Source organism: Eleutherodactylus coqui, chromosome 1, assembly GCF_035609145.1.
Source record: "Eleutherodactylus coqui strain aEleCoq1 chromosome 1, aEleCoq1.hap1, whole genome shotgun sequence".
In the NCBI taxonomy this organism is placed as follows: domain Eukaryota; kingdom Metazoa; phylum Chordata; class Amphibia; order Anura; family Eleutherodactylidae; genus Eleutherodactylus; species Eleutherodactylus coqui.
The window spans coordinates 12,242,835-12,262,291 of record NC_089837.1 but is presented as its reverse complement, the minus strand read 5'-3'; the positions used below and the strand labels follow the sequence as shown (position 1 = coordinate 12,262,291).

Genomic DNA, 19,457 nt, shown 5'->3' with positions numbered 1-19,457 from the left:
CCTTAAACCAATTTACAGGGTTTAAATAGGATAGCCACTCTGGCCACTTAGTCTCATCATCAGATATAGCTTTGCGGTGCAACTCTTTTACTTTTCTAGCTTGCTCTAGGTCATGAGTAATCTGCAGTGTTCCTGATGGATTTATGTAGTGACAACAGGATGGTCCTACTATTTTTTTTCCAAATAATTTTTATTTGAGTTTTTCAAACATACATGTAGGCAACACATTTACATGATTTTCTTTTCACTTGCCATAAAATAAGCAAATTTCACATTTGTATCACATACACAAACATTTTTTAACATCTATTAAGGTATGAAACTGACGAAAACAGTATGTAACCATGTCAAACTGATAACTTATATTGTCGCCAGGGTTTCCACATAGAGTTAAAGGAATTCAGGTTATTGTTAGATTTAGCATACGTTTTTTCATACAGATAGTGGTCTGCTAAGGTGTCTAGTAGATCTTTAATACACGGGGGGGGGGGGGGGGGGGACGACACACAATCTCCACCTTCTAGCTATTATATGTTTCGCTGTCAGCAAAAAGTGGCATATCCATTTCCGATGTGATCTGAGTATAAGTTCACAATCCAAAAGCAGAAGCGCTGTTTGTGGACTGCTTTTCACCTGAATGCCCGTTATTTTTGGGATGAGAGCAAATATCTCCCTCCAGTAGGTTAAGACTAGAGATGAGCGAGCATACTCGTCCGAGCTTGATACTCGTTCGAGTATTAGGGTGTTCGAGATGCTCGTTACTCGTGACGAGTACCATGCGATGTTCGAGTTACTTTCATTTTCTTCCCTGAGAAATTTGCGCGCTTTTCTGGCCAATAGAAAGACAGGGAAGGCATTACAACTTCCCCCTGCAACGTTCAAGCCCTATACCACCCCCCTGCAGTGAGTGGCTGGCGAGATTAGGTGTCACCTGAGTATTAAAATCTGCCCTCCCGCGGCTCGCCACAGATGCCTTCTGACATAAATCAGGGAAAGTGCTGCTGCTGGTGCTGCTGCTATAGGGAGAGCGTTAGGAGTTATTTCAGGCTTCAAGAACCCCAACGGTCCTTCTTAGGCCATAGAAATCGCAGATCGCACCTATGTGCGATCTGCGATTCCTGTTCTCTTCTCTATATGCGCTCAATGGGGCCGGCGGCAGCAGCGCCGACCCCATTGAGAACATATAGAAGACAAATCATTCTTCTCTGACACAGCTGTAACAGCTGTGGCAGAGAAGAACGATGTTTGCCCATTGAATTCAATGGAGCCGGCAATACAGCAGGTTCCACTGAAAGCAATGGGCTGCCGGCGATCGCGGGATGAATTGTCGGAAGGGCTTATATATTTAATTCAATGATGTCATTGAATGGCTGTGATTGGCTGAAGGCACGTGTGTTTTCTGGAGGCGGGGATTTCAACCACTGCGTCCAGAAAGCAATGCTCTGCCGGGGACCAGGAGGGAGCGACAGCCTGCAGCAGCGCCGCAGAACGCCAGGAGAAGTGAGTAATGATTTTTATTCTTTGCTCCACTGTATTCCCGGCGTATAAGGTGACAGTTGGGGGGTCGTCTTATACGCCCCGTCGCCTTATACGCCGGTATATACGGTATATATTTTTATTGTAACACATTTCTGGATGAATTGCAGGGAAGGGCTTATATATTTAAGCCCTTCCCGACAATTCATCCTGCGCTCGCCGGCAGCCCATTGCTTTCAGTGGAACCTGCTGTATTGCCGGCTCCATTGAATTCAATGCGCTAACATCGTTCTTCTCTGCCACAGCTGTTACAGCTATGGCAGAGGAGAACGATCTTTATGCTGACAGTGGGGGTGGGGGGCCCACTCTTGCCGCTATTGTGGCTTAATAGTGGGACCTGTGAACTTGAGATGCAGCCCAACATGTAGCCCCTCGCCTGCCCTATCCGTTGCTGTGTCGTTCCCATCACTTTCTTGAATTGCCCCGATTTTCACAAATGAAAACCTTAGCGAGCATCGCGATATACAAAAATGCTCGGGTCGCCCATTGACTTCAATGGGGTTCGTTACTCGAAACGAACCCTCGAGCATCGCGAAAATTTCGTCCCGAGTAACAAGCACCCGAGCATTTTGGTGCTCGCTCATCTCTAGTTAAGACCAATGGGTATTCCCAAAAAATATGTAGCAATGTTCCTTCTTGTCCACAATTTCTCCAACATTCCTTGCTTAACCGGGGAAAGCTTTTCGCCAATTTAGTAGGGGTAAAATACCATCTTGTTAATATTTCATAGTGAGTTTGCAATTAGCTTGCTGCTAGGGTGGATTTGTTAGCCCACTCAAAAGATTTCAACCACTGAAGTTGGGAGAACCTCCGTCTCAAGTCTGTTTCCCAATTCACCAGGTGTACTCTTTTTGAAATGCCCATGTCTCCCGAAAATACATTATAGAATTTTCTTGTTTTAGACTCCTGCTTAAAGTTGTTATCTGTAAAGAGCAGATTCAAACCATCAGGAAGCGCGAGCAAGTGTATTTGTTTTTTTTTAAGGAGGATTGGATTTTGTAGTACGTAAAGTATTCAGTGGTTCCCAACCCAAATCTTTCTGCAAGTTTATTGAATGAGATTAATTCTTCCCCCTCTAGAATATCAGAGACATTTCTAATTCCCTGTTTTCCCCATGTACCAAGATTCAAATCTTGGATAAAATTGGTAAGAGCCTCTAGTGGTAGATCAATGGATTGCTCACCCCTGAAGTTTTTAAATTTGTATACATATGCATTTCACGCCTGTAGTGTTGCAAGCATTGGTGGAGACATGTCCTGTACACTCAGTAAAGGGGATATTTTCGGGTATAGAGTCCCAATTGTGAATGCTTTGAGGAGAGAATTCAGAGATCTATTTTTGTTTAAATGCTTTTCTATTAGGCTCCATGTTGGAGCCTCTGATTCTCGTAGCCAAGAGCTAGTTTGGTTGAGAATTGTTGCTTGATAATATGAATGTAAATTTGGAACTCCATTCCACCCTGTTTGCGATGTTGGTATTAAATCTGTGCTGCAACTCTTGATTTCTTGTTATTCCAAATATATCTCATTAGCTGTTTTTGAAACCCTGATATAGTAGCTTGTGGAATTGGGTAGGTTAAGGTGCGGAAAAAATACAAAATTTTCGGTAATATCAACATCTTATATAGGACAATTTTCCCTAACCAGGAATGCTCCAATTTCTCCAATTGTTCCAGTTTTTTTTGAATAGTGAGATGCAAAGGGCCCAGATTTATCGACACTATGTTAGATAAAGGAAAGCATAGTTTTATGCCCAAGTATGGAATTTCGGAATGCGACCTAAAGGAGAACTCTCTCTGGATGTCTAACTTTAATTGCCTATCTACATTGATTCCCAGAATTTGCGATTTATCTATATTTAAATTATAGTAGGATGCCTTACTAAACAATGATATATTTTCTGATAATTTTCTCAAGGACGTTAGTGGGTCAGTTAAAAATAGTAGAACGTCGTCCACAAAGAGACCAATTTTAAGCAGACGAAACCCCAGGGGTACACCTCTTATCTCTGATGTGGTTCTAATTAATTCCGCCAAGGGTTCCATGATCATTATAAATAATAATGGTGGGAGAGGACATTCTTGGCATGTTCCATTCGTTATATTAAATGGCGTGGATAAGACTCCATCCACCAGGACCCTAGCAAATGCTGAGGAGTACAGGGCTCGAATAGCTTGTAGGAATGCACTCACCACTCCAAATTTTTAAAGAACAGCAAACGCAAACCCTCAATGTAATCTGTCAAACGCCTTCTCTGCATCCAGTGCTAGGAGGAGAGAAGGCGTCTGTCTGGACTCTAATACTGACATCAGGTTTAATGTTCTTCTCGTTCCGTCTGCTTGTCTCCCTTTGGTAAAACCCACTTGGTCTTTGTGGATTATTTCCGGTAAGACCTCTAGTAGTCTTGTAGCCAGAATTTTTTGAGTAGATTTTTATGTCTGAATTAAGAAGGGATATTGGTCTAAAGTTAGCCGGATTGGTAGGGGGCTTACCCGGTCTGGGTTTGGTGACAATAGTCGCTTGTAACGTCTCCTCTGGTAGAACTCCACCTGTCATTGCATCATTAAATAATGTAACAAGGAAAGCTGAAAGATTTAGGGAAAATATTTTATAATATTGTATAATATGTTTGAGAACCCATCTGGCCCTGGGGACTTAAAAATCTTTAATCCATTAATTGCTTTCATTATTTCTGAGAGTGATATGAGTTTGTTCAATTCTTGTGATTTATTACCTAGAATAGGTAAAGTCATTTTATTCAAAAATTCATTAATAATGGTAGAGTTAGGCTGGGAGACAGATGGATCGTCTTTCAAGTTATATAACTTGGTATGGAAAATTTTGAATTCTTCTGCTATTTTTGGGGGGTGTGATATTTTTGTTGAGGGGTCACCTGTTTTAACTATATATGGGATGTTAGTTTTCATGTGTTTTGTTTTACATGGTTAGCCATTAGTTTGGAGGGTTTATCCATGTTTGAAAAAAAATTGGCCCGCCAGTAGATGGAACTTCTGTTGAAGTCTTCAATCAGTGCTGACCTTAGGGATCGCCTAAGTGTCATCAAATCTTCCTGAGGGTTGATTAATGAGGGGTTTTGAATATCTTGTTCCAGTCTTTTTATTTTGATCAGAAGTTCATCAATATGCTTTGTTTTATTTTTTCTATATTGTGCTTTAAGTTTTATAAAATTACTCCTCTGATGACCACTTTATGTGCGTTCCATAGAGTGTAGTTCCCTATTTCTGGGCTTGAGTTTATATCAAATTATTCTTTAATGGCTTCACTAATTTTGATTTTTAGGAGACTTGAGTAAGGCCAGATCATTGCGCCAAATTCTTGTATTGGTGTGTGGGATGCCTAAATTAAGTTTCAATATTATAGCTGAGTGATCTGACCATGTGGTTATGCCGATGTCAGACGCTTGAATTAGCGGAAGGGTCCAACTGTCTGCCAGAAAGAGGTCTATCCGGAAAAATGTTTTGTGGCGTGGGGAATAGTATGTGTATTCTCTAGATGAGGAATTCAGGCATCTAAATGAATCATACAAGTTTACCCTGTGCCACCATGGGTTTAGTGTGGGAGCCGTTCTAGTACTAGCTGTGGAGTCGATTTCTTTATCCGGAATGATGTTAAAATCTCTGCAAATTAGCAATTTTCCTTTCTGTATTTTCCACAGTTTCCTTATTATTTTGTTCAAAAATGAAATCTGTGCACTGTTGGGAGCATAAATATTTACTAGGGTAATTATATGTCCATTCAAGTTACATACTAGTATTATGTATCTACCCTTTGGGTTTATATATTTTTCAAGCAGCTCAAAATTCGTATTTTGACTAAAAGCTATTAAGACCCCCGTTTGTTTCTTTTTTGCACATGCAAAATATTTGAGGAAATTTTTTATTGGAAAATTTTGGGCATGATGACTCTGCTAAATGAGTCTCTTGTATACACAATTCATCCACAACCGCCACCCTCGCTTCTTTCCAAATCATTGCTCTTTTAAATGGGGAGTTCAGCCCCTTAGCATTTTGTGATAGGATTTTAACCGCCATAGTATGTATGAAAGAATGCAGTTATGACCTGAATTATTAACTTAGTGACTTCATTATCGAATGCATAAATTTCAACAACAGGTAAATACCAGGTAGCAGATCTCTTATTTAAAGTCCTTGTACTTGGACGCTTTCGACACTGCACCTGTAAAACGGAGAAACAAAAAACAAGAACCAAACAGATAATAGAACAGGTAGTAAAACCTGCATCTTCTTGGGGGGGGGGGGGGTAGAAAAGTTCGCCTGAGAGCCATCAGCCTTTTCTATAAGCAATTTAAGTCATGTACCAGCAGCAAGCGGTTTTAATCACACTGTGGAGCTGGAATTTAATGAATGTCAAGTGGGTGGGACATAAGACCAGGAACCATGTAGCTTTACGCGCTGTGACGGTTTTGCAATTTGTTGCTTTTCCAACATCCGGATTCCCCATTTTGTTCTCCCTCTGATGGTGTTGTTATAATGTGTAGCACGCTATCCTTGTGAACCAATAATTTCGTGGGGAAGCCCCATCTGTATGGAACATTAGCTGCTCTCAATGATGTAGTGATGAGAGAGAAGGCTTTCCTATTTTGGATTGTAAATGCCGAGAGGTCCGCATAAAGATGGATGTTAGAAGACGGACTTGGTAGTGTAGATGATTTTCTTGCTGCCTGCATTAACGCCTCTTTAATGTGGAAAAAATGAACTCTTGCAATGACATCTCGTTGAGTGGCTTCAGAGAGGAATTTTGGTTTAGGTAATCTATGCACCCTGTCCACTATGCGCTCTTGTTCAGTGCTATTTGGCAGAAGGCACGCCATAAATTTAGAGAGACAAGTTCTTCAGGTGAGATTGACTAATGTTCTCTGGAACTCCTCTGAGTTTAATAATGTTTCTTCTATTCCAGTCCTCCAAATCTGCCAGTTTGAGTTTAATAGAAGTGACCTCTTCTTCTAGTGCATAGTGAGCATCTATCAAGTTATTGTGTGATGAAGAGAATTCTGCCATTTTAGATTCAACATGTTCAGTGCGTTCTCCTAGTTCTTGTAGGTAGTTATGAAATGTAGAAGTAATATGTTTTATGTCACTTTGTAATGATCCTCTCAGAGCCAGAATCATATTTTTTATAAAGTCCTCTGAAGCTGGAGTATTAGATGCTGGGACATTTATAATTAAATCTTCTTCTGCATCCTCAAATCTGTTTTGAGAGGTAGGAGGTGCAGAAAGCCTGGGCTTCTGCTTTTCTGGGCTCATAGAGGGGGATGGGGGTTGGGAGAGGAGCTAGAATATGGAGATGCGGCCATTTTATTGTGCTGCTTGATTTGAGAATGATCCCATGTCCCCTCTTTTTCCTTAGGTGGCCCCCTATCTCTATTCTCCACATATCCCCTCTCTTGTCTCTTCTGTTTTGGGGAATTGTTTGTCTCTACACATAATGGGTTAATTGATGTGTTCACTGTCGGCAGTGTGGAAGACAGGGAGCACTGGGAGTATGAGGAGCGCTCATGTGGAACGCTGGAAATGCTTAGCTGCGCTCTGTGACCTTCTCCTCTCCCCTCACTCACCCCTCCTGGAAGCAGGATCTTCTGTATTGCAGCCCGCAGTGAGCAGCTGTCAGCATCAGGACCATCAGCGCTGATGTCTTCCGTGGGGAGACTCCTGCTTCCCTCTGTACTGTCTGTGGAAATGGCGGGGGAAGGAGGTCTCCTGGAGCCTGCGTCCCGCTCCCGATCTTCATTCCTCACTGGGAAGAAATCTGAGACCCTCGCTTTGGCATCCTTCCTCACAAGTTTTCTTGCTTTAGTATCGCTGCTGGTGAGCTTTGAAGTAGCTTTTAAGGCTGGATCCGAACGGAGCTTAGCTCAAGACCTCCGTCTTCTCTTGCAGCCAGGCCACGTCCCCCAGGATGGTCCTACTATTTGACATAGCCCTCCTTGTGAAGTAGTGAGATAGTCTAAAACTACTGTATGTTGATTAGTAACTAAAATTAATTGCTTAGTATATTCATTTTGAACACCGAGTATATCAAATAATGTATCAATGATGTACCACAAAAATAAAAAAGAATATTTTGCGCTCGTAGGGAGAAAAGATTAAACATTCAAATAAAATGTATTAACATATTAGTTACAGAGCAACGCGTTTCGGTGATTAAATGTCGCCTTTCTCAAGCTCAATGAAAACACAAATAACAAACATACTTATATAGGATATACAGATCATATTCACATGTTGCAGCCAGTTACGCGCAAGACGGAGACTGTTTGCTGTGATTAGACAGGGGGCGGGAACGCACCTCCCGATAGACCGTCAACGGCAACGTCAGCGTCAGAGTGCATCACATGGAACGCACACAGGGTTCCATGTATTTGAACACAACTTTATTTAAACCGTGTTAGATGAACAAACCATGGTACATAGCGGGCATGAAGTGGCACACTCATAAAGGAGTGTAATAATTGCTATAGCTGATCTAAACCAACATGATTCTAATAAAACATTACCTCTGACCAATATTAACAAAGCAACATGTAAATATTGAATAAAAATTGATAATAAGAATAATAAAAATAAAATACCGCCAGGTTATCTCTAACCGAGAGAATATATCAACCACGCGGTTAAAAGTACAATGACGCTACAATAGATATCTAAAACAACATTATAACAATATTTAAAATAGATTTTTAGAAAAAACATATATGTATAATTATAGATATCAAAATATATACTACAGGTACACTAGATAATTGACAAGGACCACACTGGCATTAAAAATTCCAAACGTATGGAAGAAAAAATATAATTATAATATAGATATCACAATTTTTCTAATATTTCATTCAGGCAGTGTGGGATCAGGGTATTCAGCCTGTGTATCCAGTACATTTCTTTTTTGCGTAATGTGCTAATGGATTTAAGATCAATGTATTCTAGCGGGGTGATGATCATTTTAGAAAAATCAGCATCGTGAACATCATTAAAGTGCTTAGATATGCTGTGCGTGCGCAAATTATTTTTTATATTTAGTCGATGATTATTAATACATGTTGTTAATTTGTTAATAGTTCTGCCTATATATTTTAATTCGCACGGGCACTCAATTAAATAAACTACTTGTGAGGAATTACAGGACATACGTTGTAAGATGGGAAATTTAGTGCAATCATGATCAATTTCAATTTTTTTATGCGCAATGACTGCACAACATTTACACTTACTATGTAAGACATTTAAAATGCCAGGTTTAGTAGAACTAACTATTTTAGATTTTCTTCTTTTTTTTATCAGGATTCGAAGGGGCAATCAAATTTTGTAGTGTGACGTTTCTTTTAAAAATCAATGAAGGATTTTTATCTAGATGATCAGATAAAAAAGGGTCGTTTAACAGAATCGGCCAATGTTTTTTTAAAAATACCTCTAATTAAAACGTTATTGTTAAAACGAGTAATAAAAGGGGGATTGTGTTTTTTAGTATTATTTTTAAATGAATTTTTTATGGGATTTTTAACGGTATCATTATTAGTATCTATTTTATTATACGCATCGTCTATAATTTGTACAGACTTTTTTTTTCTTTAAAACGCTCTTTAAAAATTAACGCTTGTTCTTCAAAATCTGTATCTAAGGTGCAGTTCTACCGTATTTGTTTTAATTGACCGTAAGGAATGTTTGTTTCCAGTGTTTCGCGTGACAACTACCGAAATCTAGATATGAATTTTTGTCTACGTTTTTAAAATGAGTTTTAGTTATTATTTTATGATTTTTATGCATTAATACTAGATCTAAAAATAAAGTATGATCCCGACTAAAAGTGCACGTGAATTTTAAATTATCATTATTATTATTAAGAATATTAGCATATGTATTAGGACTAGCTTCTGAACCTCTCCATATGATTAAAATGTCATCTATAAACCTTTTATAAAAAATAATGTTTGTGTCAGCAGTATACGTTTTTTCAAAGTTACCCATAAAAAGGTTTGCGAAAGCAGTAACTTTGAAAAACGTATTCTGCTGACACTAACATTAACCCTTTCCAATCCACTGTCTGATGTCTAAAGACATTCTCATTGAAGGCCGTACAGCTTCAGATGTCGGAAGACTTCTGGCAGGGTATTCTCATTGTATATTACAGGTCGCTCTGTTGTCAGGGGCCTCTCCAGCATGTCCAATACTGCAGTACTGACTCTAGCCAGCAGGTGGCACCATTGTTTAATGGCAGAAAGAGAAAACCCTCTAGGGAACCCTGAATCCAAAATTGGATTGCAAAGGGTTAAATGTGACGCACGCTGACAATGACGTTGACGATGACGTTTGACGGTCTATCGAGAGGTGCGTTCCCGCCCCCCTGTCTAATCACAGCAAACAGTCTCGGGCTTGCGCGTAACTGGCTGCAACATGTGAGTATGATCTGTATATCCTATATAAGTATGTTTGTTATTTGTGTTTTCAATGAGCTTGAGAAAGGCGACATTTAATCACCGAAACGCGTTGCTCTGTAACTAATATGTTAATACATTTTATTTGAATGTTTAATCTTTTCTCCCTACGAGCGCAAAATATTCTTTTTTATTTTTGTAGTACATTATATTCGCTTCAAGCACCTGTGTTTGGTGTTTGCTTGTTATATATTTGCAGCTCTCTGTTTTGTCACGGATTTGGGATGAAAGAACCTACTACAAGCTTTCCTGGATTATGGGTGTCAGTGAGGTCTGTCTGACCAGACTTACCTCGCATGACACCAGGTGAGTTATTGATTATCCATCCATTAATTAACTCAGCTTATTTATCTACCTGGCGCATCCCTAATTCACTAAATATATCAATGATGTTATCAAAGGCATGTCCCAAGGCCTCTATCATATCATATCAGTGTTCCTCAGTGAGCTAAACATCATACCTATTGGCCCTCCCAGGACTGCTCCAGCCTTCCAGGCTCAGTGTGTGTGCACAAAGTGTACCTTCTTACCTGATGTATCACGTTTGTATAACATATGTGATGGAACATTTTGGTAGGGAAATTCATCATTTGTCCCAACCAAGGTGGCTGGTTCCAACTTTGCTAAGGTGCATGTTCCTCCAGCTCCATGTGGAATCCACCTGTAAGCTTTATTGCCACATACTGCATAAGTGCCTTCTGGCAATTTAATCTGTGCTCCATGAATGAAAGCATCTACAATGTAAGCTAATAAAACTGTGTCAGGAAATAAACAACAAGAAGAAGCATTATCTTCTGTAAGTGCTGCATAGTAGGCTTTTGAGATACACTTTGGTTTTGGCTGTTAACCTTCTGCATTCTACTGTACTGCAGGCAGTACGTAGTCTGTGGCCTGCCGAGGTCCACGTATTTCTCCCCCCTTCTTATAATACCCCTGCACTTCCTTACACTGGTCGGGGTCACCAACTGGGAACCTCTCGGCATAATCCCAAGAAGAATTTTGTAGTTCCCGGAGAAGAACAGGAGGGTTCCTCTTTACCACACTAGCTCCTGAAATAATTCTGGATTGTACAACTTTTACCTTATCAAGAATAGAGAATCTGATTTGCATCTTATCTTCAGGTATATTACTAGAGATGAGCGAGCACACTCGTTCGAGCATTAGGGTGTTCGAGATGCTCGTTACTCGAGACAAGCACCATGCGGTACTCGAGTCAATTCCATATCCTTCCCTGCATGTTTAGCGCCATTTTTTACCCAACAGACGTGCAGGGAAGGCATTACCACTTCTTCCTGTGATGTGCCAGCCCTATCCCACCCCCCTGCAGTGAGTGGCTGGTGAGATCAAGTGACCGCCTAGTACTTAAAGCAGTCCCGACCGCGGCTCGCCTCAGACACATACTGGGAGAGATTAGAGAAAGTGCTGCTGCTTATTCAGGGAAAGTGTTAGTGTAGGATCCTGTCTACAAGAACCCCAATGGTCCTTCTTAGGGCCACATCTGACCATGTGCATAACTGTGTGGCTGGCTGGGAGCAGTTTTGCACAATTTTTTTTTTAAATCTCGGGCTGTGCAGGCCATTACAGCTATAGCATTCTAAGTCTGCAGTTTGTAATACAGAGTATAGGGAAAGTGCTGCTGAGAAAGGGACAGTGGTAGCGTAGGATCCTGTCCACAAGAACCCCAACGGCCCTTCTTAGGGCTACCTCTGACCGTCTGCATTTTACAGCGTGTCTGGTGGGAGTGCTGGAGAGGGTGCGGTGGATTGGGTTCTCTCCTACATATATTTTGGTCATGCCCACAAATATCTTGCTTCTGGGAAGAGATCTCGCAATACATAATAAAATTTCTACCGTCCTTGAAGAAAATTGAACCAGAACTAGCCCTTCTCCCTATAGGTGTAAGAAACATACCCAGAAGCCACAGAGTAATTATATTTCACATATTCCATTCTGCGCGAATACTAATAGCGAGGAAATGGAGATCTGGGCATATTCCCACTATAGAAGAAATACAAGAAACTGTTAATCTAAACTGTATTTACGAGAAATTAATAGCTCACCAAAAAAATACTCTGGGCCAATTCAGGAAAGATTGGGCAATATGGATCCAGATAACAAAAATGCCGACAGGATTCGACTAAACGGATGCAAACACTCTCCTCTTCGGGGACCTGATTGCCTTTCCGCTCCGCCCTCTCCACTAGAGGGGAATAAGTGGCCCGAACTCTAAACATATGGACAGTGACCTGTATTGATGTGTTGTTGTGTTGATATATGATGTTAAGAATCTCAACAAACTAGAATGATGCGCTATCTGAATACAATCTATATTCTCAGGAACTTCTATGCAAAGAACTATATAAAAAAAACCATTGATAACAACCGATTAAACGCAATTGCAGATGTTTAGGATACCTTTGAAATTTAAGGTTATAAACTTTCCCACTGTCCATATCCTTTCCCCCTCCCTCCTCCCCCTCCCTACTTTTCCTCCCCACAGAAGATGTAATATGCAATGTTCTAGTATTAATAACAAATCTACTGCATATCAATCTCAATGTTGTATATCTTGGAAATGCTAATAAAAACTCAATGTTAAAAAAAAACAAAAAAACTCCAGTCTGACTGGGGCATGCAGTGTGGGCCGAAGCCCACCTGTATTTAATCTGACGTTAGCTTAGCTGTGCAGGGCACTGCAATGGGATTTATTTATGTACCACCGGTGGCTTCCTGGGACCCACCCATGCTGTGGGTCCACACGGACTCCCATAGGGGAGTTGTACCTGCCTGTGTCTATTTATAAAAAAACACAGTCTGACTGGGGCATGCAGTGTGGGCCAAAGCCCACCTGTATTTTATCTGACATTAGCTCTGCTGTGCAGGGCACTGCAATGGGATTTATTTATGTACTGCCGGTAGGTTCCAGGGAGCTACCCGCGCTGTGGGGTGCACACGGAATTCCCATTGCAGAGTTGTACCTGCGTGTGACTATTTATAAAAAAACTCAGTCTGACTGGGGCATGCAGTGTGGGCCGAAACCCACCTGTATTTCATCTGACGTTAGCTCTACTATCCGGGGCACTGCATTGGGATAAACTACAGGAGCAATACAGCGCTAATGAGACGTTCACAGCTACGCTAGCATTGGAGTCCGCTCTAGGCCCACGATTGCTGAGGGTTTGTGCAGAGACTTTTGTCCTGGGTCCAGTGAAAGTCTGCTTCCTGTCTACAATTGCTGAAGCTCTGGGCCGAGAAAAATGTCGTGGGTGCAGTGCAAGTCTGCCATGTTTGGCCGCTCAGATTTATTAATTGTTCATGTCTTGGGTTGCCTAGGACCCACCTATGCTGTTGGTGCCCACTTAGTTCCCATCGCGGTGTTTGACCTGTCTGGCACAAAGACACTGACTGACTTGGGTAGGGGGCAGAGTGCAGATGGCTTTCCCCTTGCGGTGTCGATTGAGCTGTGCGGCACCTTGACAGAATGAATACTGTGTGGCACATGGATTCCCCATTGCTATGCCCACGTTTGCATCTCCTGACAGAGGTGGCACAGGATTGGAGTTCTCATTGCTTCTGTACAGCATTGTGGGCTATCGCCCCGCCCCCTTTAAAGAGGGTCGCTGCCTGGCCCTGCCAAACCTCTGCAGTGTGTGCCTCCGGTTCCTCCTCATGGTAGACGCACTTATAAATAGACATGAGGGTGGTGTGGCTATGCAGCCAGCGTGTGGCATGAGGGCAGCTGAAGGCTGCGCAGGGACACGTTTGTGTGCGCTGCGGACACAGGGTCGTGTGGGGGAGTTGGGCAGCATGTAACCCAGGATAAGAGGCAGCGGTGTGTCCCACAGGCAGTGCTTGTGCTTGGTTGGAGGTAGTGTGGTGCTTTGCTAAGGTGTGCCTTGCTAATGAGAGTTTGTCAGAAGTAAAAATTGTTAGGGGGTGGAGGGGTCACTCTTGCCGCTATTGTGGCTTAATAGTGGGACCTGGGAACCTGAGATGCAGGCCAGCATGTTGCCCCTTGCCTGCCCTATCCGTGCTGTGTCGTTTCCATCACTTTCTTTGGTTTTCCAGATTTTCACAAATGAAAACCTTTGCGAAGCATGGGTCATATACAAAAATGCTCGAGTCGCCCATTGACTTCATTGGGGTTCGTTACTGGAAACGAACTCTCGAGCATCGCGGAAAGTTTGACTCGAGCAACGAGCACCCGAGAATTTGGTGCTCGCTCATCTCTAATCATAATTCATTTGGTTTTATGCCTTTATAAGAATCCTATTGGGTTCTTATTAGACTCTGGCAACTTACTTGCCATGATCAACTGTTCACTTTGTGACCAGGGTTAATACCAGTTAGTAATTTATGTCTTTCTCTCTCCCACTCTGTCCCACTGCATCATTGAATTTTGTATGATAGCAGAATATGCTCCAGTCTCCAAGGAGCAGAGTGCATGACTCTTACAGGGTCTAACTTTATGAACATCCCACATTTATACACTTCTTTACACACCCTGCTGCACTACCATATAAGCAGCTTCTCCCCCTACTATCTCATTCCCTTTCCCTTGTAGGCTACAAGTCATTGTGGGCAGGACTCTCTTGCCCTCTATACTAGTCTGTCACATATTATTTCATGTATAATGTTCTTGTTTTTTTGCTATGTAATGTAAAATGCTTTTAGTCGCATCAAAATACCGCACGCAAGATCGTAACCTGAAATACGTTAAGGTACACCAAACAGTGGTAAACAATTCAAACATCCACAACAAGGAAATACTGTCCCTAAATGACCTAACCCACAGAAGGGACCTGCTTATACGCAGGTAACCCACCCTGAGAAGCGCAAACCTGATCATGTACCTAGGCCACTAGCTGACCTTATGTGGGATAGAAGAAAACCACAACAAACAAGTTGAACAAAATAAACCACTTTACTTTGTTTGAGAAGACTTGGGCAAAGAGAAAATACCACTGCAAGTTCTGACTTCACTCAAAGCCATAGGAAGACTAAAAAATTAAGCAGCATTTGAGCTAAGCACCAGGCCAAGCTAAATAATCCTGACAAATTATCCACAGGTGAGGCCAAGCATGTCTCACCTAATACCCAGGGCTCGGTCCTTGGTCCCCTTCTCTTCTCTATCTATACTGCCCCAATTGGACAAACCATCCACAAATTTGGCCTCCAATACCATCTCTATGCTGATGACACACAACTATACACGTCCTCTCGTGAAATCTCTGGACCATTCCTCCAAAATATCACTGACTGTCTGTCCGCTGTCTCTAGAAAGTAGCCATATAAAATGAATATGGATCCGCGCTCCGAGAACTGCCACTTCTATCTTTCTTTTAAATAGGTTTATTCCGTTACACACTACGCGTTTCGTCCTTCTAGGAGGACTTTTTCAAGTCTTGAAAAAGTCCTCCTAGAAGGACGAAACGCGTAGTGTGTAAAGGAATAAACTTATTTAAAAGGAAGATAGAAGTGTCAGTTCTCGGAGCGTGGATCCATATTCATTTTATACAGCTACTTTCTTGAGCGGCTCTCTGGCAGAGAGACGGAGGATAAACGCGGCTCCCCAGCTGACTGGCACAGCAGGACATCAGGGAACAAAAAAGACAATCTGGATAAGGGGTGTGAGTGGAGATCCTGCCCATAGGATCTTCACTAAACACCGGGTGAGTTATATACAATATTTTCAGCACGCTTTTGATGTTATAGACCTGTCTACTCTGGAAGCGCTGTCCTGATTTTTCTATATATTGTCCGCTGTCTCTAACACTATGTCCTCCTTTTTTCTTAAACTAAACCTCTCTAAAACTGACCTCCTTGTCTTTCCACCCTCTAACCGACCTCCCCTCAACATCTCCATTCCAGTGTCTGGCACCATCATAACCCCCAGACGGCATGCCCAATGCCTTGGGGTCACACTGGACTCTGACCTCTCATTTGCCCCCCATATCCAATGTCTGGCCCAAACATGCCACATGCACCTCAGAAATATTGCTAAAATACGTCCGTTCCTAACCACGGATACGCTAAAGACACTCGTGGTTGCCCTCATCCACTCCCGGCTTGACTACTGCAACTCGCTTCTCCTCGGCGTCCCCCGCACTAGACTCGCTCCACTCCAATCCATACTAAATGCAGCAGCTAGACTCATTTTTCTATCCAGTCGTTATTCAGACGCCTCTGCATTATGCCAGTCGCTGCATTGGCTGCCCATCCACTGCAGAACTAAATTTAAACTCCTCTACCTCACTCACAAAGCTCTCCATGGCGCTGCGCCACCATACATCGCCTCCCTACTGTCAGTATACCACCCAGCCCGCTTACTCTGATCGGCTAACACACTCAGACTAAACACCCCTGTAATACGAACCTCACATGCTCGCCTACAGGACTTCACCAGAGCAGCACCCATCCTTTGGAATGCTCTACCCCAAGGCATCCGGACAATTCCCGATGCACGAAATTTCAGACGTGCCTTAAAAACGCACCTCTTCAGGGAAGCATACCAAATCTCCTGACCTAGTCCCCTCGCCCCTTCCTATGGTGCCTCACCCTGTTTGCCTTCTAATAAATGATCTGTACATGAAATTTCCTTTTGCCTGTGTTCCCCAACCCCTGTACCTCCTGTACCACCCTCAACCCATTTGTGTCTAACCCAATGTACCTCACTTTGTAATTGTTGCAATTGTTGTATTGTTTTGCATTTATCAATGCCTGAAAGCGCTGCGGAATAAGTTGGCGCTATACAAATAAAGATTATTATTATATAATACTACTCCCACTAGAGCCAGACGATAAAGAAATACATACAAAACCTGTACCAGATTCTTTAGAAAGGAAATGATCCCAGAACTGCAGCAACACTTTTCTTATATGCTGCACCCTGAAATTAATGTGTTAAGGTTTGCTGCTGGGATCTGTTATATTACATAAATTTTAAGCAACATAGCTTCACAGGTGGTATTGATTGAGCTGGCTGGGTGTGGATTGATCCAGCCAGCCAATACTCAAGATCTGTTGCTCATATATACCAGCTCCTCTGCTAGAGGCTGCTGACCTTTTCTATGTTTGTTCAAGATGTTCAGTGTGATTATGCAGAATATGTTGGTACTATATAAATAAAGAATATTATTATTATTATTATTCCAGTGTGGGATCATCCCTGCATTGTAGGCTGTTTACCTGGGGTTAGTTGTCTCGTTTGTGTAGAGACCCACAAGACAACGGGGACCTTTGAAGTAGGCTTGCGGGCTTAAGTATCTTGGCCAAAAATACAAACTAATACCTTGTATTGTATCTATTTCATCTGTTTATACATGCAGGTATGTTTGGTGCATGATTTGAGTGTTTATCAGCTGTTGGTTTGTGTCTGTCCACAAGTATCAAGTCCGTTACGCAGTTCTGCTGTTCAGTTTGGTTTCACAAGTTCGTAAGTGTGAGTGGCATAATGTGTATGTCTGTTTCCCGGTCACGTCAGTGAGTTTCGTGTCCAGTCTGCAGTTCTGCAGTTCAGTATGAGTTCATCTACTGGCAAGTTTCATGTCCAGTTTGCAGTTTCACAGTTCCCGTGCTGGTAAGACTCTGCGGAGTGTTCATGTCCCAGTTTGACTTTACATTATGACACTTAAAGTGACAACTTACTATTGTTCATTTTTAATATGGTACTTCTAACATCTGTTACATCATGCTACTTCTTGTAACATGTTCACCTTCATAGATATGGAAAGATGCTTGAAGTGTGCGGAGGATCAGTGGTCGAATGACAGAAGAGATGCCTGCATTCTGAGACCCATTGAATTCCTGTCTTATGGAGACACTCTGGGGATTTCTCTTCTTGCTGTTGCTGGACTGTTTTGTATCTTCACTGCTGTGATATTAGGAATATTTATCGCATACAAAGACACAGCTATCGTAAAAGCCAATAACCGGAACCTCAGCTTTATACTTCTGCTCTCTCTCATCTTATCCTTCCTCTGTCTTCTGTTCTTCATTGGACGTCCCACAAGAATTTCATGTGTCCTCCGACAAGTGGCTTTTGGAATCATTTTTACAATTGCTGTTTCTGCAGTTTTGGCCAAAACAGTCACTGTGATCTTAGCCTTTAGAGCCACCAAACCAGGCAGGACACTGAGGAGATGGCTCTGGAGACATGTTTCTTCATTTCTTCTGATTATTTGTTCTTCCATTGAGGTTGTGATCTGTGTCTTCTGGTTGTCTTTATATCCACCATTCCCAGATTATAACACTGAGGTAGAGGTTGGGAAGATAATCCTACAATGTAATGAGGGATCTGTCATTGCTTTCTACATGGTCCTCGGCTACATGGGATTCCTGGCTGTGTTGAGCTTTATTATAGCATTTCTAGCCAGGAAGCTTCCAGATGTCTTCAATGAGGCTCTGTACATCACCTTCAGCATGCTCGTCTTCTGTAGTGTCTGGATCTCCTTCATCCCAGCCTATCTCAGCACCAAGGGGAAATACATGGTGGCTGTAGAAGCTTTCACCATCTTAGCTTCCAGTGCTGGACTTCTGGGCTGTATCTTCATACCAAAATGTTACATTATCCTACTGCGACCAGAGCTGAATATGAAAGGAAATTTAGTCATGCAGAGGAAAACCAAGAACCTGAATTGATAAATCTGGAAAAAATCTATGGAGATAAATAGATCCTCCTATATGTAACTTATTTGAAATGCTTTGTAGTTTTAGATTTATATTTAAAATCAGTTGAGAAACAACAACAACAAAAAAAAAATAGAGAAACAAATCCATGTGTAGTTTGGTGTATGGTATATTATAACCTCACATTTCTTTTCTTTTTTTTTTTTTTTAATCAAGTTTTATTAAATTTTTAAATTAAATTCCAATTTACATATAATGGTAAGATAAGATAAGCAATTCTTTGGCATATATTCACATAAACTTTTACATATTCTTTAACATATAATAACAACTTCTTAACAACTGAGGAGGCTGGCCTCACTTCTCCGTTTACGAACAGTCCAGTCTCTGTAGAGTTCATGCCTTCCAGTGGTAAGGGGAGAGGGGAGAAAGTGTAGGCAATTTCAAAAATGGGAAAAATCGATTGGTTGCATTAGGTGGCTTATGGCAGCCTCTTGCCTACAAGACCCATATCCGACGCAACCAGCCCGAGGGAGTAGCCTTCAGACACTAACTGCGAAGGACATGGGCGGAGGCAGCCCGCGGTAAATTCGGAGATGGGAGAGCCCGCAAACTCGGGGTAAAGAATAGAATAAGAGTTTATGGGGTGAGGGGGGGAAGTAGTATAAAGATAAAATAAGCTAACATAAAGTAAATAGAATTAAATAAAATGAAATAAAATAAAATGAAATAAGATAAAATAAAATGTGGGGGCCAAATGGGGAGTGGTGGGTCGGGTAAGAGGGGAGGGGGGGCTGGTTGGTACATAGCAATATAGAAAC

The 19,457-nt window shown here is 41.8% G+C and overlaps 1 protein-coding gene across 1 annotated transcript in view; it reads left to right on the top strand.

Moving 5' to 3' along the window:
- Nucleotides 1–18,648, top strand: part of LOC136611741 (vomeronasal type-2 receptor 26-like) — a 166,900-nt gene extending 148,252 nt beyond the window's left edge. Inside the window, exon 7 of the mRNA XM_066591976.1 lies at nt 17,732–18,648. Coding sequence (XP_066448073.1) covers nt 17,732–18,648 — 917 coding nt within the window. The remainder of the gene's footprint in view (nt 1–17,731) is intronic.
- The last annotated feature ends 809 nt before the right edge of the window (nt 18,649–19,457 follow it).